The following is a 12,507-nucleotide window of genomic DNA, read 5'->3' on the forward strand; positions in this document are numbered from 1 at the left end:
ATGTAATTTTTTATATGCTAGGAATTTAATTCTATTTATTGCGATCGGATTCCAAATACTCTATAAACATTCCGTTCTGTTATGAATCAGAAAAAAAAATTATTATAACTCACAGCACTTTTATTATTATTTTTTAAAGTACTTCATCTACTTCAACAATGTTACACAAAGATCGATCCATAACAGTTGTAAATGTCACTTAATTCCACAGGGTGTCGATAATGGTGGACACCGGTGAAAGTGATCACTATTATCGACACCTCATGTGACTTCTCAAACGCGCGTTTAGATACAAAATGGTGACTGTCAAATGAAAGAGTAAGAAATAAAGTACACAGCAAAATCCCCAGTGTTGAATTAACACCCAGAGTGTTTATATAGGTCCAACTGGACACAAATTAACTCTGAAAGTGTTAATTCAACACTGAGGAATTTGCTGTGTAGGTCAGGGGTTCCCAAACTTTTCCATGCCAAGGCCCCCCAAACAGCATTAGCTTCTGGCCGGGGACCCCCTTTGCAAACCCACAGACAATGCTACAAAATATGCAAAGAAACATCAACTTTTAGAATGTTTTCTCTTACTTTTATTCAATATTCAATAATTGATACATTTGTTTAGCATAAGAATATTATTAACTAACATGTTTTCAACACAAATATTTTCGCACTGAACAATAAACTGTATAACCTCCTGTAGTACCTGATTCAACTCGTTATCCATCCTTTTTGCGACCAGTGCCTCGCGATGGAGCATGCAGTGTGTGGCCACTACATGCGGGGCCTTCTGCTTAATGAGAGCGGTCACTCCACTGATCTTCCCGGTCATTGCCGCGGCTCCGTCCGAACACACCCCCACACAACGGGTCCAGTCCAATCCGTTAGACTCGATGTAATCGTCCAAAACTTGAAAAATGTCTTTCCCAGTAGTTCTTCTTTCAAGTGCTTTACAAAATAGTATTTCCTCCACAAATCTTTCCTGTGAAATAAATCTGATGTATACAAGCAGTTGGGCCTCATTGGATAAATCTGTGCTCTCATCCAGCTGAAGTGCGAAGTATTCACTGGCTCTCACCTGCTCCAACAGCTGAGCAGATGCGTCTTGAGCCATGTCACCAATCTGTCGGCTCACGGTGTTATCAGAGAGTGGGACAGCATCGATTTTTTTGGCAGCATCCTCACCAAGCAATTCTCGGACAATGTCTTTGGTGGCTGGTAAAATCAAATCTTCTCCAATTGAGTGAGGTTTTTTAGCACGAGCAATGTGGTACGAGGCTAAAAATGATGCCTTCAGGGCCCGTTCGGGGACAGTAGCTTGCTGGGTGAATGCAGCAGATTGCCTGACCAAATGCTCTTCTTTGCGTCTGAAGAAATCTACTGTTTTTTCGGCATCTGTCGGATGTTTTTGTACCAAGTGACGCTGAAGTTTCGAAGGTTTTAAGCACTCGTTTGACAGGGTCTCCAGACAGAGGACGCATTTCGGGCAATCATGGCCATTTTTCTGTATGGCTGTAAAGCCATATTTAATGTATGCTGCCTCATATTTTCGGATTTTAGTTGGCCAGGACTTCTTAGTTTTTTTCGCAGCAGTGTCCTCCACAGCAGGGCTGTTGGTTTGTTCCTTCGGTCTCTTCTTCAAAAACCTGTCCATTTTGCGCTAGCAATACGCTAGCTTGAGGAGCAAAGCAGCTTGATAAATGGCGCAAACCGCAACATCACAGGCAATCGGAGAGATGAGCATGGCAAACAACATTTCGATATGATGTATTATTATTAATAATTATATTTTATAATAATGATTAAAAAACTAATTACAATATATTTCAGGGATCCCAGCAGTAATTGAAAAAAATAGAGGAATGTAAGAAACTATCAGCAGGGGTCAAGGGGGCTGCCTGAAGCTGTTGAGATTTTAACATTTAAAGATGCTATAGAACACATTTTTTACATAGATTTAACATAGAAAAGCAACAGAATTTAACAATAATGTGTATCTATTTGATGCCATATTTTGTAATCAGTGACATACAGTGCTCAGCGTAAATGAGTACACCCCCTTTGAAAAGTAACATTTTAAACAATATCTTAATGAACACAAACAATTTCCAAAATGTTGAAAAGACAAAGTTTAATATAACATCTGTTTAACTTATAACGTGAAAGTAAGGTTAATAATATAAACTTAGATTACACATTTTTCAGTTTTACTCAAATTAGGGTGGTGCAAAAATGAGTACACCCCACAACAAAAACTACATCTAGTACTTTGTATGGCCTCCATGATTTTTAATGACAGCACCAAGTCTTCTAGGCATGGAATAAACAAGTTGGCGACATTTTGCAACATCAATCTTTTTCCATTCTTCAACAATGACCTCTTTTAGTGACTGGATGCTGGATGGAGAGTGATGCTCAACTTGCCTCTTCAGAATTCCCCAAAGAAAATAATTTCTTTACACCACAAAGGTGAAGGCTACAAGAAGATCAGCAAAGCTTTACTTATCAGTCAGAACACTGTAGCAAAAGTGGTACAAAAATTTAAGAAAGATGGAACTGCAACCATCTCACAGAGACGTCCAGGTCATCCATGGAAATTAACACCTCAACAGGAGCGTCTTCTGATGAGAAGGGTTGCAGAAAATCGGCATGCAAGTTCACTGCAGTTATCTAAAGAAGTAGAAAGCCAAACTGGGGTGACTATTTCCTGTGACACAATACGGCGTACACTGCAGAGGAATGGCATGCATGGATGCCGTCCACGAAAGAAGCCTCTCCTAAAGCCCAGGCACAAAAAAGCCCACCTAGAGTTTGCCAGGGCCCATGCTGACAAAGATGAAGACTACTGGGACTCTATACTCTGGAGTGATGAGACCAAGATGGATGTTTTTGGAACTGATGGCTTCAAAACTGTATAGCGTCGCAAAGGTGAGGAATACAAAGAAAAATGCCTGGTGCCTACAGTGAAACATAGTGGTGGCAGTGTCCTTATGTGGGGCTGCATGAGTGCTGCTGGTGTCGGGGAGCTGCATTTCATTGATGGCATCATGAATTCACAGATGTATCGCTCTATACTGAAAAAGAAGATGCTACCATCACTCCGTGCCCTTGGTCGTTGTGCACTTTTCCAACATGACTAAACACACATCTGAGGCCACTGTTGGATTTCTGAAGAAGAACAGGGTGAAAGTGATTCAGTGGCCAAGTATGTCTCCTGATCTGAACCCAATCGAACACTGATGGGGAATTCTGAAGAGGCAAGTTGAGCATCACTCTCCATCCAGCATCCAGTCACTAAAAGAGGTCATTGTTGAAGAATGGAAAAAGATTGATGTTGCAAAATGTCGCCAACTTGTTCATTCCATGCCTAGAAGACTTGGTGCTGTCATTAAAAATTAAACTTTGTCTTGTCAACATTTTGGAAATTGTGTTCATTGAGATCTTGTTTAAAATGTTACTTTTCAAAGGGGGTGTACTCATTTACGCTGAGCACTGTAAGTGGCAAAAAAATAAAAATAAAAATTAGACAAAAATGTAGCTTTGAAGAATATACTTGCCTAAATATTCCATTGATTTTGTTATAATATAACAATAGTATCCATAGTTCATCTCATTTGTTTATTTTTTTGTTTCAAGTTAATGTTAAAACTAGTCTAATATAAGCCACATTCATTATTCAAAAATCATGAATATGAGCAGAAATCAATGATTCAGTAATATTAGATATATACACATATGTACAGCAAATACTGGAGATATTTGATTTAAACCTTTCTCTTTTTGAAAGGTTTCACTGCAAAGGAATTTAATGCTCTTTTCTGGGGTGCATCTTTCCTCCAGTTTTCTCTGCTTTTGTTTCTCTGATTTTCCTTCTGCTTTTCTGATCTTCCTGCAGTGCTCTGAATTAAGTTCAACACATTAGAATTAAATTAAGTTCAACGCATTAGAAACAAAAGCACGAACGGAGTTAAAACATGTTTTCTAGCAAATGGGCGCAGCCATATTGTTTTCTCGTTCTATCGCGTACAGTCTCGCGGTATTTACATCAATTTAACTTCCGAGTGTTCCCGAATGTCAACGAGAACAAACAAAGCCGACGAAAACATCGCTAAACAAGCAAACCAAATCAGAACGTATTCTGCTGGTCATTTTACTTAAACATATTTTTAATGGATATACAAGAGATAAAAAACAAAACAAAACACTTTCGCTAGAAAATAGCGGAATTCCGCTAAATAGCGGACGTCTGGGATCCCTGATATTTAATAATAATTATTTTTAAAAAGTATATTTTTTTTCGCAATTTTTTTTTTATCGTCCCTCCAACTTTCTGAGGCCCCCTAGCGCCCCCCCAGGGAGCTGCGGCCCCCACTTTGAAAACCACTGGTGTAGGTTTCGACAAGGAGATCATGAAATATCGGTGAATTTGATGAGTAAAAACATGTCCATGATCTTTCCACCATGCTTACCTGTGATGATAACGTCCGGGTTTTCCTCAAATATCTGGACGTGCTAAAAAGAAATCCATCTCAGGTAACGAGCTGCATCATCAGACAACAAGATCAAAGGGCGAGGGGGTCTTCCGGTTGATTAATTAACCAATAATAACTGTTGTAACTGAAACTCACCTTTGTAAAATTGCTTTTTATTGGTAAATCTAAAAAGGTGTCGATAATTATGAACTGTCGATAACTGTAGCTCTGTATCACAAAAGAAAGGATTATTACAATAAAAGAAAAAAAAGTTGTGGTTGTATTGCTTGATAGTGCAATTTCATGCAGTCATCACTGATATTGAAAACATATTTGAGATTCAAGTACAAATACTAAATCTTCTGTCACAAAATAGACTTCTGTAGTACACTGATTAAAACCTGTATACAGTTATATACATATAAAATGAACCTTTAAGCAGACTACAACACTGCTGAGTTCAATGACAATTTAAAAATGTCATAATAAAATGTTCAATACTCGTATTTATTCAATTCTGAAATAATCGCCATGCATTACTCTGGGTAGCACAGGGAAAGCTAGCGTGTGCGGACTAGCGAGGCGATATAAACCCACACGGAGAGTACATTACTGGGGTAAGGGTGAACGTACACGGCCAGCGCAAACTCCACATTAGGAGCCTCCACGCTATGGACGCCTGTGCTGTGCACGGCTTCGACGATCGGCTGAATCTCAGAGAACGGAAGGTGCAGGGGAAAGCCGGAGATCTGAGATGAGCAAAAAGGATCACGTGATTACGGATAAAACAGGAATACAAATGCTAAATCATTTCCTACCATGGTCAAAAGAAAGGCTTGCTTGTCCAAACACTTACTCTGTAATCTCCCAGCAGGCTTTGCAGCTCAAGTCGATGCTCCTCTGCGACCTCACGGCCTCCGCTCCGTTCCAGCTTGGGCAGGAAATGACGTAATGTGGATGTGCAGTACCGGTTCCAGCGAGTCGGGTGTCTCGGGCGCCATTCCATGATCTTCTCCCTCAGCACCTTTTCTATCCTACAGAATATGATGTTGGAGAAACAAAAGTATTTTTCTCAAAAAAAAAAAAAAACCCTGAAGGCTTAAAGTAAAAGCGATACACTGTGAGATCCAATGTTTTCATCTTCCATAAACGGTAAAAATAAAATACAACTTTACTGAGCTGGAAAGAATTTTGTTGTGCTTTTTAATAATAATAATAATAATAATAATAATAATAATAGGGCGGCACGATGGTGTAGTGGTTAGCGCTGTCGCCTCACAGCAAGAAGGTCCGGGTTCGAGCCCCGTGGCCGGCGAGGGCCTTTCTGTGTGGAGTTTGCATGTTCTCCCCGTGTCCGCGTGGGTTTCCTCCGGGTGCTCCGGTTTCCCCCACAGTCCAAAGACATGCAGGTTAGGTTAACTGGTGACTCTAAATTGACCGTAGGTGTGAATGTGAGTGTGAATGGTTGTCTGTGTCTATGTGTCAGCCCTGTGATGACCTGGCGACTTGTCCAGGGTGTACCCCGCCTTTCACCCGTAGTCAGCTGGGATAGGCTCCAGCTTGCCTGCAACCCTGTAGAACAGGATAAAGCGGCTAGAGATAATGAGATGAGATAATAATAATAATAATGCAGATTTCTTTTTAAAAAATAGACATAAACCCAAAATAATATGCAATGCCCGAGAATTATTCTTGTACTTGCACAAAAATATGAGACATTTTAGCTCGGAACCATGAGTTTAGGCTGATACAGTGCTCTCCATAATTACTGACACCCCTTGTGAAGATTAGTAGCTAGAAAAAGCACTCGGAGAGCGCAGACCTCCACCAAGAATCCTTTAAAAAAATCTGGGATCCAGAAGGTGATCCGGATCACTGCCAAAATTTAATGGATTGTTACTTGTGCCCAGTCACACCTCTGGAAGAAATTTCAGAGCAATCTGTTCATAACTTTTTCTGTAATGTTGCTAACAGACAAACCAACAAACAAACAAACCAACGTGACTGAAAACATAACCTCCTTGGCGGAGGTAATAAGAACAGTACATGTATTTCTCATCTCATCTCATCATCTGTAGCCACTTTATCCTGTTCTACAGGGTCGCAGGCAAGCTGGAGCCTATCCCAGCTGGCTACGGGCGAGAGGCGGGGTACACCCTGGACAAGTCGCCAGGTCATCACAGGGCTGACACATAGACACAGACAACCATTCACACCTACGGTCAATTTAGAGTCACCAGTTAACCTAACCTGCATGTCTTTGGACTGTGGGGGAAACCGGAGCACCCGGAGGAAACCCACGCGGACAACATGCAAACTCCACACAGAAAGGCCCTCGCCGGCCACAGGGCTTGAACCCAGACCTTCTTGCTGTGAGGCGACAGCACTAACCACTACACCACCGTGCCGCCTACATGCATTTCTGTTGAAAATAATTATTTCTTGAGGAGAGATTTGTTTATCCAAGATTAAATTTGTTTCAATTAACGGTTGGATTTTTCTCATTTTTTCAGTGTGAGATGAAGCGACTTCACCAAAAGGTGGATTTTTTCTAACCCTTTATACTAACCTTTACAAGTGGGACCAATAATCATGGAAGGCACTGTATCTGATAATTATCTCATATAGGATCACTCTCTTTTTTTTCAGCAATTGATAAGCTTTACTTTAGCTTTGGTACAGTGTCTTGCAAAAGTATTCATCCCCCTTGGTGTATGTCCTGTTTTGCCACATTACAACCTGGAATTAAAATGGATTTTTGGAGGGTTAGCACCATTTGATTTACACAACATGTGTCATCTTTGGTGTCTTTGTTGCATCTCTGATTAATGCCCTCCTTGCCTGGTCTGTGAGTTTTGGTGGGCGGCCTTCTCTTGTCAGGTTTGTAGTGGTGCCATGTTCTTTCCATTTTGCTATAATGGATTTAATGGTGCTCCCTGGGATATTCAAAATTTGGGATATTTTTTATAACCCAACCCTGATCTATACTTCTCCACAACTTTGTCTCTGACCTGTTTGGAGGCTCCTTGGTTTTCATGTTACTTGCTGAGTAGTGTTGCAGAGTCAGAGTCCTTTCAGAACAGGGTGATTTATACAGACATCATGTGACAGATCGTGTGACACTTTGATTGCACATAGGTGGATCTTAATCGACTAATTATGTGACTTATGAAGTGAATTGGTTGGACCAGCTCCAGGACCAGGGTTTCATACGAAAGGGGGTGAATACCTATACACACTCCAGATTTCTGTTTTTTCAGCTTAAAGGGCTCCTGACAGCAAAATTATGCTCTAAAATAGGTTTCTGTAATAAAACTACAAACACCACTGATCACTTTCATGATAGAACTAACCACCAACAGAACAAAATCAGCAGATTTGTCTTTGTGCGAAGTTGTGTCAATCTGGCCAAGCGCTAAGCTGCTGTCAGTGGCCGCCATATTTGCCGTGACGTCACATGCAGAACGACTGCTCGGCCTTCAAGGCAGCTATGGCCGACGAAACAGAGCGATTTTCTGACCAGTCTTCAGAAACTGAGGCCCTTTTTGAGGTTGACACTGGACATGTCGGATTACATGAAGACGAAGCAGTGGGTGGCATTTTGCCTTATCGTTTTGAGCCGTATCTGGACGATTTGCCTGCAGAAGGCGAGATTTCCGACTCGGACACAGACGACGACGGGCCCAATGCAGAGGACGTCGTGATCCCAGCTGACATCAGGAGGCTCCAAAACACTGAATGGTAATATAATAATAATAGATCTAGTCCTCTGGGGGGGCATGCAGACAATATTACCGCACTGATTTCCTTTTAAATATGCTCTCTTGAAAGTTCATGGTCTTTTAGATTTGGGCCGTTTTCTCACATTTTTATTTGATAAGAATAAAAACTTCTATGAACTGATGAAATTCAATTGCATGTTAGGCCTATAAGGTCCAGCCAACACGGTATTGCAGCGGAACTGTGGCAGAACTTTGAATCATGAACAAATTCACCTATTGCTATTATTTATTAGTAAATATCTCATTACAAGATGGAGATCTACACCAAAAAATCAATCAACAACTAATCAAACAAGTGTCACATGTCTGTCAAACAGAGGCCCACCCGTCATTGGGAGTCCACATGTCCCGTGTCCAACGCACTTGTTTTGCCCACTCTTCGCATCTGATGGGATCCTTGGGAAAGGTATACAGACTATACCCGGCTTCCCTGGTGTTTGAGCAAAATCCAGCCACACAATGAGCAGGCATATTCACCAAAATAAACGACTCAGACGCAAAAATATTCACTTGGAAAGCACTGGTGAACAACGAGAAGTTGAGAAAATGTCTGTCAGTGGTTCTGCATGTGACGTCATATCCGCCGTCTTCCTCGGCCGTGGGTTGGCTCACTATGATATCGATTTATCTCCGTGGCGGGCCATTCAAAACGATGTTTGTTACTATTTTGTAGCGCGATGTGTGAAGTAAATATGTCATTTTATTCAACTCAATATGGCTGAAATTAACAATTTAACATATTTTTTGCTATCAGGAGCCCTTATTGTTTCTGTCACAATAAAACAACCTTTTCACCTTTAAAATGGCAGGCATGTTGTGTACCGTAAATCAAATGGTGCTAACCCTCCAAAAATCCATTTTAATTCCAGCTTGTAATGTGACAAAACAGGACAAACACCAAGGGGGATGAATACTTTTGCAAGACACTGTACATATTTAGCATACAGCAAAATCAATTTAATTCATTATAAAATATTGAAATATTCAATAAAATGTCTGCTCCAGTTTCTGTGCGGCCCCAGGCTCTATAATCAGGACAAAAATCAAATGATCCCACAATATCCAACCAATCAGAACAATGAGGCTGTCAATCATCCTGTCTGTTCATTCAGAAAGATTGTATTTTAGTGTAGGCAGCAGCTTTTTATGGGTGTGGCTTTGGAGCAACACTGACAGTTGGGGCTGTGTTTGTTTTGGTGTCAAAACTGATGCATAGCTTTAAGACTGAAACTAATGATCTCTCGTAAGTTTCTTGATTTTGGATAAAAAGGTAAAAAAAAAAAATGTACACTACCGTTCAAAAGTTTGGGGTCACTTTGAAATGTCCTTATTTTTGAAAGAAAAGCCCTGTTCTTTTCAATGAAGATCACTTTAAACTAATCAGAAATCCACTCTATACATTGCTAATGTGGTAAATGACTATTCTAGCTGCAAATGTCTGGTTTTTGGTGCAATATCTCCATAGGTGTATAGAGGCCCATTTCCAGCAACTCTCACTCCAGTGTTCTAATGGTACAATGTGTTTGCTCATTGCCTCAGAAGGCTAATGGATGATTAGAAAACCCTTGTACAATCATGTTAGCACAGCTGAAAACAGTTGAGCTCTTTAGAGAAGCTATAAAACTGACCTTCCTTTGAGCAGATTGAGTTTCTGGAGCATCACATTTGTGGGGTCGATTAAATGCTCAAAATGGCCAGAAAAATGTCTTGACTATATTTTCTATTCATTTTACAACTTATGGTGGGAAATAAAAGTGTGACAAACTTTTGAACGGTAGTGTATTTCAACATCATATGCATTTACAACATGTTGAAAAAAAATACTTTAGGAAAAATCCCATGTTGTTTTAGGAGCATCCCTAATGGAAACAAAGACTAATGTTAAAGAGATGAACACAATTCCAGAGAGAGAGAGAGAGAGAGAGAGAGAGAGAGACTGTGTTATGGACACACACCTGTCCTGTAACTCTGCTGCAGCTGCCTTGTCTGTCCGTCTATACACCAGCTCCTCAGGCTTCACACACACACATACACACACACACACACACACACACACACACACACACACACACACGATCATATATACACTTTAAACCCCAAACCTTGAATTCTCCTCTCAAAGGATATTGATTAGTTTGCAGTAGTTCCAGCTGTTCATCAAATCACAGGTTTATAAAAATGCACCTTATCGTTTCTATAGCAACAACTTATACCATACATGGACTTGTACAGCAGACTCATCATTTTCAGATTTGTGGAATTGCTGATATGGTACCATTTTCTGTTTATTTGTTTATTTATTTTAGGAAGGAGTCACTGATTACTTGCCTATGTAATGCACTTTGCCAGTTTGGACAAAAAAAAAGAAAAGTTTCAAGCAATGATGCTAGAATGGTGGTCTGGTGGAGCTTTGGATTTGGCTCCACCCACTCACCTGTACACTGGAGAGGCCGGGGTCAGGGAACGCTCTGGAGAAGAACGGCTTCCAGCACTTCGGTTTGGTGACATCAAACCCCATCCTCATTGGAGTAGCGTATGTCTGAATATTAAACCACACCTGCAGGAGAAAAATGATCAAACTATAAACACTGCATGATTAGCACCGATGTGAAAACATCTAAAGAAGGAACGCTGGACACCAAACATGCTGTGGTTTATCTACATTTGAGGAAGGTGTATTAATTACAGTGATAAGAAATACCATGTATAATGGCTGTTTGAGGAAATAAAATAATACAACAGTTATGGACTGAAATTGTGTGTATGTGTGTGTGTGTGCGCGCATGCATGCGCTCTCACATTATCTGCGTTGACCAGGCAGCCGACAGTCTGTAGAGGGCAGAACGTGTCGTATTGTCCATAATACTGACCCGTACTGGGGTTCCAGATCACGTAGCGGTTGTGTTCTTGGGTGAGAACGTATGCTGTGGGGCCCTGCAATGGGTAACAGGCAGACATTAACTCACAACTGTGGTAATACTTCATCCTGGAAAAAACATCAATAATTATTCTCTCCACATTCACTGGATATGAGCAATCGTGCGCTCCGATTGGCTACTCTACTACTAGGATATCAGCTCATATACCGTGAATAGAGAAAAACAAAATGGCGGCGCGTGTTGCTGAACCAACCGAGGACGAAATAAAAACTCTACTCGAAAATAAAACACCCCAAAAATACAAAAAAGCAACAAAATATGGAATAAAAGTATTTGATGGTAAGAACGAATCTTTTTTATTTTTCAAGAATTATTATGATAGCATTTTTTACAAATTGCTCCTGTCATTTCGCCGGTTTGTTTACATTTCGAGCGGAAATGATTTTGTCGGACGTTTTGTATAAAGTTTTTATTTATTGAATTTGCAAAAAATAAAAATGCTCCGTTGCTCAATATCCAGTAACTGTGGATTGAATAAAACAGTTATTCCATTCAATCTCGTCGTACATGGCTTATAGCTGACTCGGTGCTACGCAGCTATCAGTTCATGTACGACCCGATTGTGTGGAATAACTGTTAAATATTTCCACGATGTAACTCAATGGATGCTTCAGTAGAATAATATTCTTGACATGACCTGAAGCCTCTCACCTCAGGGATGGCGGTTCCTATGATGAGCCATGCCTTTTTGCCCATGGACAGGAAGTAATTGCAAAGCAGAACAGCGTGTTCCTCCTCATCTCCCGCTAACAGCATCAGGAATTGCTAGAAACGTGATGTAAAGCATTCTAGGAGAACAGTAAACACCTCCACAAAAGAGAAGACTTTGTGGAATTGTGGAAGTACACTTACATCACAGGTGCTCCATAAATCACAGACGCCAGAGAAAGACACGCTGTCCGGTAGAAAAGGAATGAGAGACACGTATCGAGCGACCAGCTCCTAGAAAGAAACAAGACACAACAAGATCTCTAGAATGACTTTATTTTTGGGAAAGCTCACCTAGTTAAAGCTCACCCAACTAAACAGGCTTCTGTTTTTTTGTTTCCACACTGTGGAACATGTGCTATGATGTGTAGTGTCAGCTGAGCTCACTGTGGCCTCTTGTAGGTTGTTGGGAAAAGCATCCAGCAGCTCCTGTGGAGGGCTGAGGGGTCGGATGAAGCGTGTGATGAAGACGGTTTTGCCGTTCATATCCACCACGGTGGTGAGACAGGGTCGATCCAGGAACCTCTTCGCTGCGTCCTTCTCGAAGCTCTCGCATGCCAACAGCAAACGCTCTACTTCCTGCGTATCAAACTTCACCAAGACAGTTAGTAC

The 12,507-nt window shown here is 40.8% G+C and overlaps 1 protein-coding gene across 2 annotated transcripts in view; it reads right to left on the minus strand.

Moving 5' to 3' along the window:
- Nucleotides 1-4,954: 4,954 nt before the first annotated feature.
- The window catches only part of cc2d2a (coiled-coil and C2 domain containing 2A), an 84,427-nt gene continuing 76,874 nt past the window's right edge, over nucleotides 4,955-12,507 (minus strand). For both annotated transcript variants that reach the window (XM_060937663.1, XM_060937662.1), the window contains 8 exons: nucleotides 12,283-12,486; nucleotides 12,040-12,129; nucleotides 11,839-11,952; nucleotides 11,048-11,182; nucleotides 10,683-10,805; nucleotides 10,204-10,262; nucleotides 5,323-5,500; nucleotides 4,955-5,215 (listed from right to left, as the gene is read on the minus strand). In XM_060937663.1, the coding sequence (XP_060793646.1) occupies nucleotides 5,027-5,215; nucleotides 5,323-5,500; nucleotides 10,204-10,262; nucleotides 10,683-10,805; nucleotides 11,048-11,182; nucleotides 11,839-11,952; nucleotides 12,040-12,129; nucleotides 12,283-12,486 (1,092 nt within the window). In that variant the 3' untranslated portion in view covers nucleotides 4,955-5,026. The remainder of the gene's footprint in view (nucleotides 5,216-5,322; nucleotides 5,501-10,203; nucleotides 10,263-10,682; nucleotides 10,806-11,047; nucleotides 11,183-11,838; nucleotides 11,953-12,039; nucleotides 12,130-12,282; nucleotides 12,487-12,507) is intronic.

The sequence above is a fragment of the Neoarius graeffei genome, chromosome 13 (assembly GCF_027579695.1).
Source record: "Neoarius graeffei isolate fNeoGra1 chromosome 13, fNeoGra1.pri, whole genome shotgun sequence".
Lineage (NCBI taxonomy): Eukaryota > Metazoa > Chordata > Actinopteri > Siluriformes > Ariidae > Neoarius > Neoarius graeffei.